The following is an 18535-nucleotide window of genomic DNA, read 5'->3' as shown; positions in this document are numbered from 1 at the left end:
TGACTCAAAATGGAGTAAAACCTAAAAGTTAAATTTAAAGCATCATTTATTTATAAACCAGAAACGTGTCCAACAAATGTGTGTCTGTCACATTTTTAAACTGTGACAATGCAGTTTTGATTTACATTCCTTTTTGCTGAATAAAATGGCTCAATTGCATTATATAGTATTAAAGCAAATATTTTATAAAAAGTTAAGCCGGGTGCTTCTAGGCAAACATTATTTTTGCCTTGACATACATGCAAAAATGTTTCCCACTTAAAGGAAAGCGGTTGAAGGAATTTGGATTGGGTAATTTAGGTTGAACTGTTGAAAGCGAAGTTGCTTGCTTAGGCATCGATCCAGTCAAAACTCGTGCACATCTTTAACTTTCTGCAGTCTGTGTAGCCTGTGAGACCTCTGCTGACATGGATAAAGTAAAAAGCATGCAACATCTTTCCCGAATTGGATGTACATATCCTACTGTCACATGCACTTGAATTAAGCGTGCATTGAAGTATGCTTGCAAATAGAAAACCTGGGGCTCCTCAGAGATTACCTGATCTCACCAAAATGCCTAGCTGGTGCTCAAAAAATGAGATTTCCTTTCTCGTCTGTGCTTATGCTTGGGGAAAGAAAAAAAAAAAAGAACGTTTTGTTGCTTTTAATATGAGCTTCATTGGATTGGTTTGTCTCACTAGTGCAGTCGTGACGCAGTGTTGTGTTTTATCAGTGCCCACCCCCAGCAGAATTCTTTGCTTAAGAGGAGGCAGATTTTCACCTACTGAATAAGACTCGGGACTCACATTGATGCTTCTCGGTGTTGTCTTGTGTGCTCTCCTGTGCTGGAGTGAATTTTATCCCCGGACTGCCTGGTGTAAGTTATAGCCCTCTTTCTACTCTCTGGAAGTTTGCATGTTCAGATGTGACTGTGCTGAATGATAGGATGTCTATTTTAGACTTCAGCCTGTATTTACAATCAGGAGGGCAAGTCGCTGGAAGAACTCAGCTCCTTTTTCTTTTGAAACAACTTTTAAATACTGGGTGAGTTTTAAAGATTTCTGTGCACGGTTTTCTTTTATAAAACAAGTTTTCCGTAACCATGAACACTTGTCTTCTCTGAATGGGTCTTAAAAATCTGTAGTGTCATAAAAACCACTTGCTTGTTAGAAAGACTTTGTTCAGTCACTGAAGGATCAAATTGTCCTTTAGTTAGAGAAAAAGCTATTTATCAGCAAAGGCACAAGGACTTGTTGATACTTTATCTATCTTATTTGTTTGTAGAATTACTGTTTAAACGTGACTGCTGTCTGTGTTTTTAGTTATTGTTTTCAGCAACAGAATCTCATGCTAAATATTTTATATGCATTTTTGACCTTTCAATGGTGGGAACAGAAGTTGATAAGGATTAAGAAAAGGATGCATCCTCTGGAAGTTTTGGGAGCTGGTGGTAACAGTCCCTCTCTGCAATGTTAAACTGGATGGGAGTCCTTGGAAAGCTATCAGCTTCAGTCCTGTTTCCATATCAAGTAGTAGCATGAAGTATGCTTAAACACATTGCGACTGCGTTAAAATAGAAACTGATTGTTATAAAAACTGCTTCTGTGGATGCAGTAATTGATTTTTTTTTTAAAGCCGAGGGTGCTTTTTGTGTACCAGAGCATTATACTTGCATCATGCTTGGCCTTGTGACAAGTCCTGTGCATGTAATTTAGAACCATATAGGGATGTTCTTAGTCTTGAACCACTTGAATTAATATTACCTTTCATATCATAAGTGTAGTATTAGTAATTTAATGTAGATAATTTGCGAGCCTTGTGGCCCGGCGAACTGGAGCCTGACGAACTGGAAACGATAAGGACTGTTGATGTGAACGATGTTGGTAGCTTTAGTTCTAAATCAGGCTTTGGTTTCTATGCAGTGCTGTGTTTAGTACCGATGGACCGGAATGCCAGAGCTCTTATGAGTTTATATATATATAGGTGGGAAGCCTGACAGATTGGTTTTCTATAAAGAACAACATACAGAAACTAGAGAGGTATGGAACAACCTCCTAGAAGCTGCTGTCTGGTAAGCATTTTAGACAGACTTTTCAGCCACTGGTAACTAGAAGTGAACCTGCATGTCAGTACAAATTCCACGTCGCTGTCTATCATGAAATGTCTGCTGTTTGCAACTCTGCAGGGGAAAAGAAATCGTCCTCCCCCATCTCTCTTGTCATAATACAAAGTGGAGCAGTTGTAAGAGTTATCTTGAGAAATGCTACATTAGCTGCTGTCTTTTGATTTTTGCTCATACTTGGGCAACAACAGAACAGTTACAACCGGGACCTCGCTGAATCCCTGTCCTGTCCAGAGTAGGAGAAAGTTTTCAACTGCAGCATGGGGCAACTTCTGAGAGCAGAAGAGCTGCATATAGGATGATTTATATACAGTGTGCACTGCATATGGTATGATTTATATACCTTTCAATGTTTCACGAGTGCAGTAGGTTCTTCCCTAATTTTCTGTGGACAGAAGATTAAAGGACATTTACGGGGTCTCTGTTTCCTTTATGTCATACAGTTGGATTGCTGGTGGATAATGCACTCTGATTGCTTCCCTAGACATTGAACTTCATCCTGAGCTTTTATTTAACTGTTTGTCCCTGTCGTTAGATGTTTCTGCATTCTTTTAGCAGCAATTTGGCAAAAAAATAACAACTGACAATTTTGTTTTTAAAATTTCAGATTATTTTTCACTAAAAACTTGTCTAGGCTTAGAAGCGTGCTGTGAATAGTTTCCAGAAAAGCTGTCTTACTAAATGTCTGTATATAAACTTGTCCTAAAATGATCTTGTGGTTACCAGGAGATCCTGACTTTTTCCTGAGGATTCACTTGTCATTCTGCATGAATCAAGGCGCTTCCTTACCTAGGTTTTGTTTTTATCTCTCCCTTAGGGAAGAAATAGCACTTTGTGTTGACAGAGTTATAACAAGATGTTTAGCTAGCAACAAAATAAAGTCCAAGGGGGGTGTCTGGATCATTTGTCAGTGAGGCAGAGGGACGTGCTTAGCATTTCCAAAAATCAGATTTTTCTCACTGAGGTGCAAGTTCTGTAAGTTTCTAAGTCCACTTAAACAGTTAAAAGCTTCAACTCAGACCTCCTAAGTATGATACTCTAATTATGGATCATAAGAAAACTGTATTAGCTAAAAATCTTGCCTTAACACAGAATTAGCCTCTTATGGCTTGAAATTCCATCTCTCTGCGTTTCCCTTCACTCTAACAGCCGTCAGAGATGCACGCTCCAGCTTCAGGTCCTGCAGCTCCCCCGGTGCTAACGCGGTTCCTCTGCCCCACTAATGCCCGAGGGTGAGTTTGCAGCAGCGGTTCAGGAAGAGTTATCCAAAGCGTAAATAGGAAAATGAACTTTTCCACCCTGGATCTGCAGGGTAGCGGAGCGCACCTGACTGCGGAGGCCTTGGTGGAGAGGCGGTATCGGTCCCACAGGTAAAATGGGAGGATTTCCTGGCATCTAGCAGGTCAGGTTGAATTGCATTGGGCATGCATAGAGGCATGTTGATGAAATATAAATGAGCGCAGGAGAGACACAGGTTAGTGACTTCCAGCTGTCATGCAGAGAGCAGAAGATCTGCCATTCCCTACTGCACAGCGGTTTTTCCAGTTTCTTTTTTGTCCCAGTAACAACTTGAAATACCACAGGTTCTTGGGTTAGATTAGGTGGTGAGGGGCATAGCTCAGCGTGTCTGAGCATGCCAGATGTATTTTGGGCTCGAGAAAGAAGCATGCTACAAGATTTAGTCTGTATTTAGTCACTGGCCTACTTTGCAGGATATTTTGCATTTCTGAAAACTTTCTCAGCAGAGATGTACCTTTTTTTTTTTTCCTCCCTTGTTTCTTTCTTTAAACGTTTAACATCTCTTACAGTTATTTAAGGTTGAAAGTAGTAACACCTAGCTGTTCAAATGCTGCCTGCATGTTTATTTCTAAACATGTGTTTATTCCATTTCATCTTTTCCTTTTGATTTTCATCTTGTTAAAGACTTGACTTGGCCATTGCTGTACTCTGCCACTTGTGCAAACGCACTGGACGTCAAGTCGAGCCTCCCAAGTTTTGGAGGGAGCTCTATTTTGAACCATCACCTTGCATAAAATGACAGGAGGGGTGACTTCTTACTTAAGACATCCTTTTCTCCCGAGGCCGTATATCCCATTTCACAGGGAGGGAGATCACGTATCTGCCTCTCCAGGCCCTTTGCCAGCAGCCCCGCCAACAGACTTCGGGAGGCTCTTCAGCCTTCACAAGGAGTTTTAGGAGCACACATACACACACTTGAAGTCTTAATTTCTTTGGGACCATCTGGAGCTCTTCTCCACCCCCCCTTCCCCCCCTCCCAGGGAAGCTAATAAAGGCAACCTTGTGACTTAGTGGTTTATTTTGGAAGCTGCAGGAACTCGCTGTGGCTGGAGGAGCCAGATTTGGCAAACATCGTCCCGTGAACTCTGTTGCGGTGGGGGGAATGTCACAATCTCCCTGCTCTTCCTTACCCCAGAAATTGGGTCACCACAGTAAATTGGTAGGTTGGTTGATAAGTGGAGAAAAGACAGATCTCTGTTGGGAATAAGTGCTTTCGTCTTGTGGGTCCGAAGGAAACAGGTCTCATATAATCACAGCGTCTGTGGATGCATGCATGGATCTCGGTCAGCTTTGCCCATTTTCAGGAGAGGAAACTGGGGCACCGAGGTTAACTTGGCAAAGGTACTGTGTAAATCCATGCAGGGTGAAGAATTTAATCATTAATCTCCAGGATCAAGGAAGGACCCTAGTCCAGCACTTCATCTCCTAGCAAAAATCTGATATACGTAATAGAAATTTTTTAATGATTCAAGTTAATGGAGTTTTGTCTTCCTTCACAGGCAAACAAGTACTAACTCTAATTGTTTTTTCCAAATATCGTTAGCCTTTTCTGTCTCTGTCAAGTCCTTTCCCACTCAATGGGCTGAGTGCTTATGAATTATGAAAAGGCAGCAAGTCTTCAAACATAAAAAATGCATTGGTGCTACATTTTCTCATGTTATCTCATAGTATAAAAATCCTTATACAAATGTTTTTAGCCATTAAGACCTTCCAAGATGTTATTTTAGAGTGTAAGGCATTCAAGGATTGATGTCTGCTCCATGTCTGGAAAAGACTGGAGCAACAGTTGTTCAGTCAGTTTGGAGCCTGGAGAAAGAAAGAGGGACATCTCTTCTCCTGAATATGTATATTTAGAGAAAATATCGATCCTTGACATCAACATAAGGGTTTGCTAGGAAACACTTACGTATAGATGCAGTATTTTCCTGTTGGTTGTTCTCCAGGATCCAGCATCTCAGGAATATGTGAAATCTCTTACAATTTTGCCAGTATTTCAGAGGTTTCAGAGACCCTTCCTCCTTGCTGCTGCAGGACCTACATTGCATTAGGGTCATCGAAAGAAATTAAGCGTGGTCTTGAAACTGTGGATGTGGGTATATTGTACGAGACTGAAGCAACCGTGGGGAAACAGAGAGAGCAGCAGGTGGGCTCAGGGCTTTTCATCTGATATCCCCTGATCTCTTGAAATGCTTCTTAAAACGTGTGGAGTTGGCTGATGGATATTTGCTGCTAAACGTTCATTTAACCCGTTGCCACCTCCAAAATGGCACTTTTCTGGAGCCAAATGGCATGGATAGGAAAGCAGAGGGTGGCATGGGATGTCTTCGTGGTGGCTGCTAGCAGAAGAGGAGCAGCCCTCAGAAGAGGCAGATGGTTTGGGCAAATTTGCTTCTGGCTTTTGACCGTCTTGACATCAGTGTGGGCCTTAATTGCTCTGTTTAGCAGTCCTTTGGATGGTGAAGGTTTTATTTTTTAAAGTCCTTTTCTCTCTGTCCATTTTTTGGTTTGAAAGAGCTCATTCTTTTTCAGATCAGACTAATAAAGGACTAATTAAGATGTAATTCAAAAGGCGATCATAAAACTGAAACTATGAAAAGAAATACTAAAAGATATCTATAACAATGGTTTGAATTTAACAACTGTTAGTAATTGGCAACCATCTATTGGAAAGCGCAGAGAGCTCAACTTTTTAGTTAAACTTTTTTTATAGACTTCCCTAGATCTGCAGGGATACACGGGAGTATTGCGATTATTGTGCTGTTTCAGTGACTGAGAAGCTGTAAGAAAATTATATTCTTCCTGCATGGGATGTGATAACAGCAATAGATGAATATTAATGCTCTTCAGAGTATTTTCAGTGGCATTTCCTAGACAGACATATAGATGAAATCATTTTTTCAAACGAGTGCATCCCTGGCTGCAGCTGATAAGATGTTGACAGCTCTGCTGAGGTCGGTGGACCTAGGTGATATACATCAGCTGGGAAGCAGGCTGTATGGTATGGTCTATATATTCTACATGTCTTATATTTACTGGGTGCAAAGAGCCAAGTAGAATCCTCCTAGAAAAAGGGCTTATCACACCGCTCGGTGAATTCAACACAACCAACCTCCCCCCTCCCAACCTTTCTAAATCCTTTTAAATTGCTCAAAAGATTTTCTCGGTCAGCGATATTGCAAGAAACATATTGCTTTGGAAGTGACCTAATTTTAACCTTTTCTGAATTGCTTTATGATTAGAACAGTCACATGCTGAGGTAGGACCCCATTAGTGGGTTTAAATCATCTGTTTACTTCTGAAAACATGCATTGTTATGGGCTCCTCTGAGTATTCCCTTTTTTAAAAAAAAAAAAATTCTTTTATTTTCTTTTTTTTTCTATTGCAGGACAGAACATCGCAGTTGTACCGGTTTGGGAGCAAAATATGGAATGTGTTTCACTGCTGACCGAAGGCAGCCAAATGAACAGTATTTATAGTAGTTTGAAAATCAGCAGTTAGCAGTTTCTTCACATTCTAACACTACCCAGCACTTTCCAGAGAGAACTCATTGTTTACAAGAAATCTGCTTTCCAAATCCGTTGCGGTGCCCTCCAGCCTTGACTATTAACTATTTGCAAAGGGGAAGCTAATCTACGGTTTGGGGAAAGATGGCAATGGATGACTACCTGTGGATGGTCATTGTGGGTTTTATCATTGCTTTTATTTTAGCCTTTTCGGTTGGTGCAAATGATGTTGCCAATTCTTTCGGAACGGCTGTGGGCTCTGGTGTCGTTACTTTACGCCAGGCTTGCATTTTGGCTTCAGTTTTTGAAACCACTGGCTCAGTATTACTGGGAGCAAAAGTCGGAGAAACAATTCGGAAAGGTATCATTGATGTTAACCTGTACAACAACACTGTCCCACTGCTGATGGCAGGAGAAGTGAGTGCAATGGTTGGTAAGTAATACTTTCCTATTCCAAGTAACATTCGTTGTGTATTCGTCATCCTGTTCATTGTGAATATTGTTAATTAAGTCTTCCCATCTTCTGGGCTTGCACATCTGGTTTTGTGTGAATGCAGGGGCCTGTATTCCTTTTTTAGTCTACTATGTTTTTTAAATGCTTCTAATCATTTACCTTTTTCAATGGTTCAGCCATTTAACTAATAGAAAAAAAAGTTTAACGTAATGGATCATATATATGTATTCATAGGGTACAGAAAAAATTATTTTGGAGATTTTTATGATGGTACATGGTAAATACGTAAGCATGGCATTTGTGACTGTACAGAAGATCCTACAGAAATAGCAGTTTGCAATGAATGCGTACAAGAAGGAATTACCTAAATCGTTTAAAAAATTACAGAAAATCCAAGCACGTTTGCTTAAACTGATTGTCTAGCCGAGTGATTGCAATTAGTCATACGCTTCGCCCTTGCCCATAGCAAAACCAAAGGAGCAGTAAAGATAGATGGTCACGCATTTAAGGTCTTTTTAATTTTTCTAACTCAACCCGAAAGCAGTTCAGCGTACCTTAAGAGTCTGCTCCGTGTTCTTTTGCTTGCAGTTAAATTAATCTCCGTTCAGAACAAATAGTATATTCTGAGGTAAGTAACATTAAGCCGTGGTATTTACTCTTTGTTTGTATGCAAGAGGCTTTGTGAGCTCTCGGAGAGCTCCCTCAAGGATCAATAGCAAACCTGCTTTTAAAGGGCAGGAGGCAGCGGGAAGGAACCCCTTTCGCTGGGGGAGAGGCAGCCCAGGCAAGGGGCCAGCCTGCCCATCCCACCACCACTTCTTCAGTCTGGCAGGTCCGTGGCATCCCATGCCAGGGCTGTGTGGTTTATTCAAGTGTCGCAGCATCCTCCATTTGAAAGGGAGGCTCCACTCAAAGATTTTCTTCCTGAAACCTCCTTAAACCTAACCTAAATGTTATTTCCATCTACCTTCTCTAGCCTCCCCACAGTTTTCAGGCAGGACCTGCACGTGAGATAGGTGAATCTCTGAGAGGTCTACTACATGCAGTTATTTTCCCATTTCTTTGGGGAAATGGGAAAATTTTGCATACTTTTTTTTTTTTATTTTAATGGATCAAGATAGACATTAAGTGCTGGTTTCTGGACTTGTCTGAGGTGGCTTTATGTGCTTGAGAGCAGGGAGGTGGTTTTCTTGGGCTGTCGTGGCTCCTGAGCCTCCTGAAGGTTGGCCACCTTCCCCTGCCCAAGGGGAAGAGAGGTTGGTTAGTGAGAAATTGCTGCTGGGACCGCAGCCACTTCCCCAAATGGTCCCTCTGTGAGGCTGCCAACTTAAACCACATCAAATGCTCTTGGGCACCCCACGTCAGTTCCTCTTTACCGATGTCTCGCAAGGTCAGCTGCAGATTTCTGGTCTTTCCCTCAAGCTGTAGGGTGGCTCCTCAGTACCACTCCACTTGCATCATTTAGCCTTCTGTTTCCTGAGATAAGCGCCATCGTTTCCCACGGGCGTGTGCCCGAGAGCAGCTTACACCATCTGAAATGTGACCTGCATCTTCCGACCTCCACATTCTTGATGCTCACAGTCCCCATTGAAGGAAAGGTCCTTTTCCTTTTCTGTATCTATTTATGGCATCCTGATCCTGGCCGGGCAAAGTTTTAAGTCTCAGATGCCCCCTGTGGAGGCAACTGGTCAGAAGCTCAAAGAAAACAACTGATTTGCATGTGTATTTACATAAGCCTGTGTGAACTTCATGACCAGTTGCATTCCCTTCCTCCAGTAAGGGCATTAAGAAGAAATTCCACATCTTAAATCTCAGAATTAATCACAGGTTATGAACTGCAGATTTCCATTTTTTTTTCCTCAAATCCATTTCCAGCTTTTCTCTGGATGCATGATATTTTTTTCTGTGTTTTTTCTGAGCCTTCCTGGATGTTTTCTTTTCCTCTTTCTGTTTTTGCTCTGCATTTTCTCCCCGTTCTCTCATGCCTCATGATCATATTTTTGCGAATGGACTTAGCTTCTGAATTTTGATGAGGCTTAAATAAGTCAACAGGCTGGGAGAGACCAAAAGTCACTGTATCCTCTTTCCAGATGTTGCTGGAAGATCCTTTGATGCTTGCAGCAAACAGCAGATGGTGATTTTCAGGGCGACCTTCTCTCCGAAGAGAGAAGGAAGCAGGGAGTAATGGGATTAAAATTTTAAAATGTAACATTTTGTAATAATTTGTAGCGTATTAAAATGTTGTTTGTTAGGCAGTTGGGAAGTTACAAACTGTTGCTCTTGGGGGTAAATTGTAGTACTTCCCTAGGATTAACTAATTGTCAGGTTATTGTCAGGAATTACCCAAGTGTTGTTCTAGTGGTCCTGGTGGGAGCTGAAGTCAGCAGCTGGTGTGACTGAGGAGATGCCACTGACAGAGAAGACATCCTGGCCAGGATTAGCAAAGCACAGTACGAAAGCCAGCATTGGCAACTCTTGGTCAGGGCAGTCCGCAGCCACCTCTCTTTCTTTAGGAAATAGCAACCGGGAGGAAAGGGTGTATGGTCATGATGTCAGCAGGTGCAAAGAGTCTGAATTTGGGACTCTGTGACAGGTCTAGTGGTCCTCCTGCCTCCTAGGTTAGTTTTGCAAAGATAAAAATTGGGAACATGCATTTTATGTTCATAGAATCATAGAATGGTTTGGGTTGGAAGGGACCTTAAAGATCACCTAGTTCCAACCCCCCTGCTGCGGGCAGGGACACCCTCCACTAGACCACATTGCCCAAAGCCCCATCCAACCTGGTCTTAAACACTTCCAGGGATGAGGCACTTACAATCTCTCTGGGAGTTGAAGCTTTGGTGTAGGTAGTTAAGGCATTGCAAGCCCCAGAGGAAAGTCCTGCTCTGGCTTGACTTGTATTTTCTTCTGTTCCTTAATGTGCTTCCTTAAACTTCTTTAGACCACACATTGTCCTTCTCAGACCATCCGTCAGTCCTCCACCACTTTCCCTCTTGCTCTCCTGTTTGTTTTCAAGGTGAAGTTGATCAAATAAGAAATAGTGCCATACTCCCTCTATTTACCCCCTAACAAAAAACCCAGCCCTCACTACACATTTGCAGTGCAGCTGTGGCTTGGTTGCGTTTTCCCTATCTTTTAGACTGAGTATTCCGTAATTAGATATCTGTGGCTAGCTTATCTGTTTATTTGGCTCTTTACAGATGTTACCATCTGTTTCCTCTTTCACCTCACTTCCACTTGCTAGTCTCTAAGTTCATGTCAAAGGTTTCAAAGTGTATTTATTTTTATTTTAGTACAGGGGAAGAGAAGCCAAAAAATTGAAGAGCAGGTGTTCCTTGTTTAATCTAGAATTTCCAATAGCAATAGGAGTACCCCAGGAGAGATCAGTTTTACAAACTGGTTGACTTCCAAACGTAGCCGCGTATGATGCCAGCGAATCACCATTTGCAGATGGCTCCATGTCAAGACCGTCAAACCATCCTCTCCTGTTGGAACTGAGGATAGAGGCTGAGATTTTGAGTAACAGCATATGTTCAGCGACCTTCCTTTATCACCTGTGTCTGCTGCAGATCTGTTAAAGAGGGTGGCATGGGCCAGAAAATATGGGATCTCTCATGGCATTTCGATTGCTGCCATCGGGGCCTCTTAACACATGAAGATTTAGTCTCTTAAGGCCATGAAGTCTTAAGATGAAGAAGAGCTCTTTCTAAGAATTTTCTAATATTAGGCGAGATCCACAGAAAGCTTGCGTCGCTGCCAAAATGATTTTGGTGTCCTGAGGTTAGCACCTCTACAAGGGGAGCAGGGAACCTGGGTCCTTGCAACGTGAAAATGAGCTGGAGCATGGAGCTGCGTGCTCGAGGGCTTGGTGGCTAACTGTGGTCTGATCTGTCTGGCGACTGGGGTCTTTCTTTCCTTCTTTCTTTCCTTCTTTCTTTCTTCTCTTGGCAAACATCCTTCCTTGGGACATCTGTTGGGACACCAGACATGGCATTTACTTTACAGACCATTAGCCACCATCCCTTAGTTAGCGGATCTTACTTCCTTATGGCAAAGTTATCTTTGGCTACTTCGTGACTAATATAAGCCTTTTCTGCAGTTCTGAATTTCTCCAGAGCCACAATGAGCTGCAAATGAAGGCAATGAGAGAGTCCTTATTCCCTCTTCAGTCCATTTTTCCTATAGAGGACTCCGGATGGCCACATATCACTGAGAAGGGGCATAAAAACTCCCTGCCCCACAATTTCAGCCTTTCTCTGGTAGCATCTGAATTTAGGAGCATGGGTAGTTCATTAGTGAAACAGTGGATGCCTCCTCACACTGATCACTTGGAGGCTTCCAGGTTCTGCTCTGAAGAAGGAGGTTTTCTAAGCTTGATGCAGACTGGGAGCAGTTTGTGTATTTAATCAGACAGGCTGAAAATACTGAAAGCTTTCAAAAAAAAAAAAAAAGCAGAACTGTTGTGCAGTGTAAAGAGTTGTTAGTAATAAAAAGTCATAAGTAAGATGCAGCATTCAAAGCTGCTATTAAACTGTCTTAGTATCTGCTTTTGGACACAGAACAGGAACAAAACTCTCTTTAGATCTCTGTCGTGCATGTGGAGTGTAGGCAGCGCTCGTAAAAGAATGTGGGTACATGGCAAAGAATTTTCTGTGTGACATTATTGTTACTGTTGTTGTTTATACTGTATGGTTGGGTTTTTTTCTAGGTTCTGCTGTTTGGCAGCTGATCGCATCATTCTTGAAACTCCCGATATCAGGGACCCATTGCATCGTAGGTGCTACGATTGGATTTTCTCTGGTGGCAATTGGCACGCAGGGAGTCCAGTGGATGCAGCTTGTCAAGATCGGTAAGTGCTGTTTCCTTTTATGCACGAGGGTATGCGAAATAGTCTGCACTGCCTGCAAAAAAAATTCCCAGAAATCTGATTTGTGCTGATAGCACTCCCTCCTTAAATTATTTTCCACCCTAGTCCTATCATTCAGAAGATGCACTGATGCTGCGTTCGTTAAGGGCTGCGGTGTGTCTCCAGTGGAGAAAGGGGTAAGATGCAAGTTGCGCTTCCCCAAAAGTAAGCTGAGGAGACATTGTCCCTCAGAGACATGCTTCAAGGTGACATTCCTCCTCTTCTAATTCTTTTCGTGGCAGCTCATACCACCTCGTCGTAGCTCTTGACGATGCTAGCCATCATGTGAATGCCCACAGTCATGTTTCTCCACCCACCAGCTTCAGGGAGGCGAAAGCTGGGCATACAGCACATGCTTAACTCACAGCCTCCCACTGCCAAGATCAGCACAGCCAAACAGGGATGTGAAGGAGTTTTCATTATTGTTTTGGAAGCATTGTAACCCAAGTCGCAGCCTAAACCCTGTATTAAAAGGATTTGATGCTGAAGGCACGGAAATACAATTAAGCTTCAGAGAAGTTGGAGCCATGCGTATCTTTTTTTAATTCTGTCAAAAGTAGAAGAGAGTTTGCAAATGGCAGCAGAATCAATCTGTTAACCATGCCACAAACAATAAATCACTCTGGATGAGATTTTGAGAGCGCTGCCCTAATCCGGTTTTATTGAGATCAGTGGGAGTTTTGTCACCTACTTCAGTTAAATCAGTCCTGGACACTGGCAAATCTGGCCTGCAAAAAATGTATGTGCATTATTCATTACATTCATTCTATAGCATTTTGGAAATCAAGACTTCTACCCTGCGAGCAGCGTGGCATCCTGCTAGATGCAGTTGCTTTCCACTTGCTTGCAACATTCGTGATGGTTAGGAAATTACAGGGCCCTCCTGGTCCACTTTGCATCAAGCTACAAGAAACTTTCCTGATGAATTTGATTGCTAAACTTGCAAAATTATCAGGAAATGTTTTGGCTGATGTTTCTAATTGTGCCTAGCATTACTTTGACTTTCATGAGTGTCAGTGGACATGGAGTTGAACCAGTTGTGAGTAAATATATGGAACGTTCATTCTAGTTGTACAAGAACTGTTTTAAATTTATTGCTCATTAACTATTATGCAAAAATACTGTTTATTTCATGTTTCATTCTTTCTTTTCTTCAACACAGTTGCCTCTTGGTTTATCTCCCCACTGTTATCTGGCTTGATGTCTGGAGTCCTGTTTGTGCTGATTAGATTCTTCATTTTAAACAAGGTAAAGAAATCTCACTATTCTAATGAGTGCTCGGTATGAAAGCCTCCCATTTGAGTGCTGGCATTTCCAGAGTTAAAAGTTTGTGGCTTGCTTTTTGCACAGCAGACCAGTCTTTTTTTTTATAGCCATTGGAACTGTACTTGCTCTTAGCAGTTCTGAAAGCTCAGAGTAAGTAATTTGACAAGTATTTGAGGCTTAGATGGGGCTACGTGATAATTAATATTGTATATTCTGTTTGATTAAAGGATGGTACATTGAGATTGCTTCTGTATTAGTACAAACTTGATGGCATTGACTTAGCCTCACAATAGCCGTTCTGACTGTTACTCAAACAGAACAGTCCTCCCTTGGAGATACTCTAATTGGTATTTTGCAGTTGCGAAATTTTAAGCTTTGGATTTCTAGCACATCAAACATTAGAAGATGGGCATCTGCATATTTCCTAGATTCTCAGAAAACCTGAATCGATGGGGTTTAGTGACCTCAGTCAAGTGGCAGCTTTGAGGTAACATCAGTCTATATATCTCCAGTGCGGAAGATGATTTGCCTGCCACCCAGCATGAACTGGAAACCAGAACACTTTTATCTGCTCTTTCCATTTCTCTCACACCAATCAACTTGCTAAAATGGGGGAGTGCAGCGCATGACAATGACCTAAAATAAGGGACACTATATTAGCAGTTATACAGAGAACTTAAATAGATGAGGGATTAATTCTTTTGCTATAAATAACACCACCTGTAACCTCAGCTTCATCATTCTTTATTTCTGATATAAATAAATGTCAGCGATAAAAGCAGATGATAAATTTCATCGGACGCAGCTTTGAATTTAAAATTACTCAAGTTGCATAAAGGATGAGGAAAAATTCCTGTATTGCATTCAAAACCTAACAACTTAAGAAATTAGTCATCAAAATCACATGAACTGTGGTATAAAAGCTTCATATTTAAGCATTCAAGAAGAAGAAAAAGTTCAAGCTAAGGAAATGGTCTTCTGACTGCCATCTGTGCCATTCACGAAGTGTTAAGATTTATAGAGCTTCTGCAGGTATAAGCAGGTAACAACTTGCATTGTGCGCGTGCATAAAAAAGAGCAGCTTTTTAGTTTGTGAGTCCATGGTCTGGTGTAGGGGTTCATGCCCTCGTTGGGAGTGTCTGTGAATAGCAGCTGGCCCTGCGGATGCAGCCTGTGCTGCATCACACTTCGGGACCGGGACGTCGTGCAGAGCAGCCACAGTCTTCTCTCGGCTCCCTTTTATAGCTCATGGCCCCAAGAAACAAAACCACATTAGCCAGCCCTTAGCTTCACGCAGGCTCTTTGCAAACATGCGGAGCCCCTCAAAAGGCCAAAGCAGTCTCCTCACAAAGGCTTTTTCCATGGCTCGCACCGTGCGTTTCCACTGTGCCGCCAGCTGAGCCTTTCCTCGTGAGTGCCAAGGGCACGAGATCGTGGTGGGCAGCCGGCACAGCGGCGTGCTAAACACTGTACGCTTGCTTTATGTATGTTACCTGTTTAATACAGCCAGACATTTAATGTTTCAGAGATTTCTGTTAGCCGGTGGAAGGTGCCAGGCTGTCTCAGTCGAAACTGAGAGGTTAGGAATAAGGTTTTGCGATGGATGTGTTGCACTGGTGCTTGTAGCCTCACCCCAAAAGTATCAAAGCCCTGTCCTGCTCAGCACCCTTCAGTCATGCCGAGTGAAAGAGACTCCTCGTCCTGGAGACAAGTTAGGTAAGAAAACACTTGCAGAAAGAAACCTGCCCCCAGGTCACCCAGCAGGTCTGCAGCTGACCTGAAAGTACAACCTGTCTCCCTGGTTCCCATTAACAGTGTCAAGCTTCCCCAGAATGCCGGTGCTTGTCAGGACCAGCGTTGTGGATTCGCATGTAACCAGGCAGGTCACCATCTTTTCCTCACCATCCACCCAAAAGCTCCATGTACCTGGCACTGACTCGGGAGCACGTGTTTTCCTCATGGCAGTTCATGCTGACATTAATCTGGTGGAAAATCCAGCTAACGTTTCCTTTTTTCCCTGATTTCTATGCAGGAAGACCCTGTGCCCAATGGTCTCCGTGCACTTCCAGTGTTTTATGCTGCTACCATAGCTATTAACGTCTTTTCCATCATGTACACGGGGGCACCAGGTGAGTGAGCCGTCCACAGCGGGGAGCACGGGAGGGAGGCTCCCACAGTGTAGAATGATGCTCTGCCAGCGTGCTGTCAGGTGGCTGTCGACACCGCACGGTTATCTCCTACGTTAGGAGTTAACAAGGGCAAGAGGAAATCACACACCTCCCCACAGGCTTCTGTTTGTGCCTGTGTTTTTGTGATCCCTCCTGATCACTCCGGTCAGTGGGGAAGAGCACAGCTACAACAAAAAAAAAAATCCCTTTTTAGAAGAAGGGGACATACTGAATTGACAGCTTTGGCCTCGTAAATGTGAGCACGTGTTGAGCTCTCAGAGGTATTCCAGATATGTGCATCAAGGAGGGAAGGCTCAGAGCGGGCGGTAAGAGCCAGTAGGCTGTTTGCACTCAGTCTGACACTATAGCTCCACTGAAATCAGCAGAGTCACTGTTCTGGCAGATCTGGCACAGAGCCTATTAATTAAATTTACTTCTTTATTTCCCTTCCATGATAAGAAGCCCCAAGCCTGTTTCTGCATTGAATGCATCTTCTTTCTTGGGTGCTGTGTTTTCACTGCAACTCAGTAGAAGGAAATGATACATGTCATTTTCAGGACTTTATTTATATTTTTGCGTGTTTGTATATGTTATGTGCATTTATATGTTTGTGTTTATTAATACTTGTGCTTATATTTGAACTTATATTTTTATATTTATGTTTGTATATTTATATTCACACATTTTATGTTTATATATTTGCATTTGTATATTTATAACTTTACTTAAGCAGTGTACATTTAAACAAGCGCTTGCAGCGAAAGAGTTCAGAAAAAAGGTGTTGAATGCTCTTGACTACTTTATTGAGGACTCTGGTCATTAAATGTTATCTTTAGCTCAGATTATTGCCCCAGAGCCATGAATGAACAGGCAATTGAAGAGACACTCCTGAACGTGCCCCTGAATTAAGAAAGCAGGCTTAGAAAGTGATATTTTTTTTAACAGCAATTTGTTTTCTCTGAAACCTGTTGTATGAGATGTACTAGATAAATGCACTCGGTAGACTCGACTTCATAGCATAGCATTACTGAAATTAATAAAAAGCTTGAGAAGTTCCCAATTTGAAGGTAACATAACCCAACTATTCCTTTTCTTAAGTCTAATTGGCTATGAATCCAAGATGTTTCACAGTAAATCAGCTGTATAACCAACATTTCCTCATTAGTTGTACTGCAGAAGTAGGTCAGGCACTCTGCAGTGACTCATTAAGCAAAATAAATGAAATAAGAATCTTAATGTCCCTTCTGTTTCAGCTTAGCAGTCTCTCAAGTGCATGAATAAAAAGGTGGGACACTGTTTTTGATACTCAGGCAATACACATTTATTCTCCGAGGCCTCTGTCCTGGCAGCGTTTACTCACAAGGATGAATTAATCATAGAGGTTTCAAGATAGGCATGCGTATACGGGTTTGGAAGATCAGAGTACAAGTCCTTTCTTCATTAAGGGTCTGATCATTTAATTGAACAAGTGCAAGGAGCTCTCTTGGGGGGATATGTACAGGAACACGAGTTATTGATGTGATTGCAGGACTGAAACCTCAGCTCTCAAGTACTACGTTAAGCTATTATCATAAGCAGATAATGGCTTAGATTAAGTTAAGCATCAGGCTTTATTGACTAGAGCAAAGGTCAGGTAAATACTTACCCTAATGGGCAACATGGTTTGAAGTGCATTAGTGCATAAAATCACTGCAAACTTGTTTTAGCAGCCCTGATGTGGGAGTTTTACCCCTGACTTCTTTGGAAATAAGGTCACAGTGGGGTAACAGAGAATTGGAAGACTAAACCTGCAAAGATTTACATGTCAATTAGACCTTTAAATACTGCACTAACTGATATATATATATGTATATGTTAAAAATGATCAGCTCCTTCATGTGTGGTGTGGTCAACACGCTGGAGGGACGGGATGCCATCCAGAGGGACCTTGACAGGCTGGAGAGGTGGGCCCATGCGAAACGCATGAAGTTCAACAAGGCCAAGTGCAAGGTCCTGCACGTGGGTCGGCACAATCCCAAGCACGACTATAGGCTGGGCGAGGAATGGACTGAAAGCAGCCCCGAGGAGAAGGACTTGGGGGTATTGATTGATGAGAAGCTCAACATGAGCTGGCAGTGTGCGCTTTCAGCCCAGAAAGCCAACCGTGTCCTGGGCTGCATCAAAAGAAGTGTGACCAGCAGGTCAAGGGAGGTGATCCTGCCCCTCTACTCCGCTCTTGTGAGACCCCACCTGGAGTACTGCGTCCAGCTCTGGGGGCCCCAGTACAGGAGAGACATGGAGCTGTTGGAGAGAGTCCAGAGGAGGGCCACGAAGCTGATCAGAGGGCTGGAGCACCTCTCCTATGAGGACAGGCTGAGAGAGTTGGAATTGTTCAGCCTGGAGAAAAGAAGGCTCCGGGGAGATCTAATTGTGGCTTACCAGTATCTGAAGGGGGCCTACAGGAAAGATGGTGAGGGACTGTTTATCAGGGAGTGTAGTGACAGGACAAGGGGTAATGGGTTTAAGCTGAAGGAGGGTCGATTGAGATTAGACATAAGGAAGAAATTCTTTACTGTGAGGGCAGTGAGGCACTGGAACAGGTTGCCCAGAGAGGTTGTGGAGGCCCCATCCCTGGAAGTGTTCAAGGCCAGGCTGGATGGGGCTTTGGGCAACCTGGTCTAGTGGAGGGTGTCCCTGCCTGCAGCGGGGGGTTGGAACTAGATGATCTTTGACGTCCCTTCCAACCCAAACCATTCTATGATGCTATGATTCTATGTTGGTTTGGAATACGTTGTGAACACAGGCTTTTCTGCAACAGACTGCTCTTCCACTGCCTGGGATAATTAAGTAATGTTAATT

At 42.7% G+C, this 18535-nt stretch overlaps 1 protein-coding gene across 2 annotated transcripts in view; it reads left to right on the top strand.

Annotated features, from left to right (window-relative positions):
• Positions 1–18535, top strand: part of SLC20A2 (solute carrier family 20 member 2) — a 59380-nt gene that overhangs the window by 18339 nt on the left and 22506 nt on the right. The window contains exons 1-5 of one of the 2 annotated variants that reach the window (XM_054823954.1): positions 728–856; positions 6786–7336; positions 12066–12206; positions 13426–13511; positions 15562–15658. In XM_054823954.1, the coding sequence (XP_054679929.1) occupies positions 7048–7336; positions 12066–12206; positions 13426–13511; positions 15562–15658 (613 nt within the window). In that variant the 5' untranslated portion in view covers positions 728–856; positions 6786–7047. Of the gene's footprint in view, positions 1–727; positions 857–6785; positions 7337–12065; positions 12207–13425; positions 13512–15561; positions 15659–18535 lie in introns of those variants that run through there. The other variant, XM_054823953.1, reaches the window with a different exon arrangement.

This window comes from Grus americana, chromosome 4 (assembly GCF_028858705.1).
Source record: "Grus americana isolate bGruAme1 chromosome 4, bGruAme1.mat, whole genome shotgun sequence".
Lineage (NCBI taxonomy): Eukaryota > Metazoa > Chordata > Aves > Gruiformes > Gruidae > Grus > Grus americana.
The sequence above is the reverse complement of the archived record's forward strand: the minus strand, read 5'-3'. Positions and strand labels throughout refer to the sequence as shown.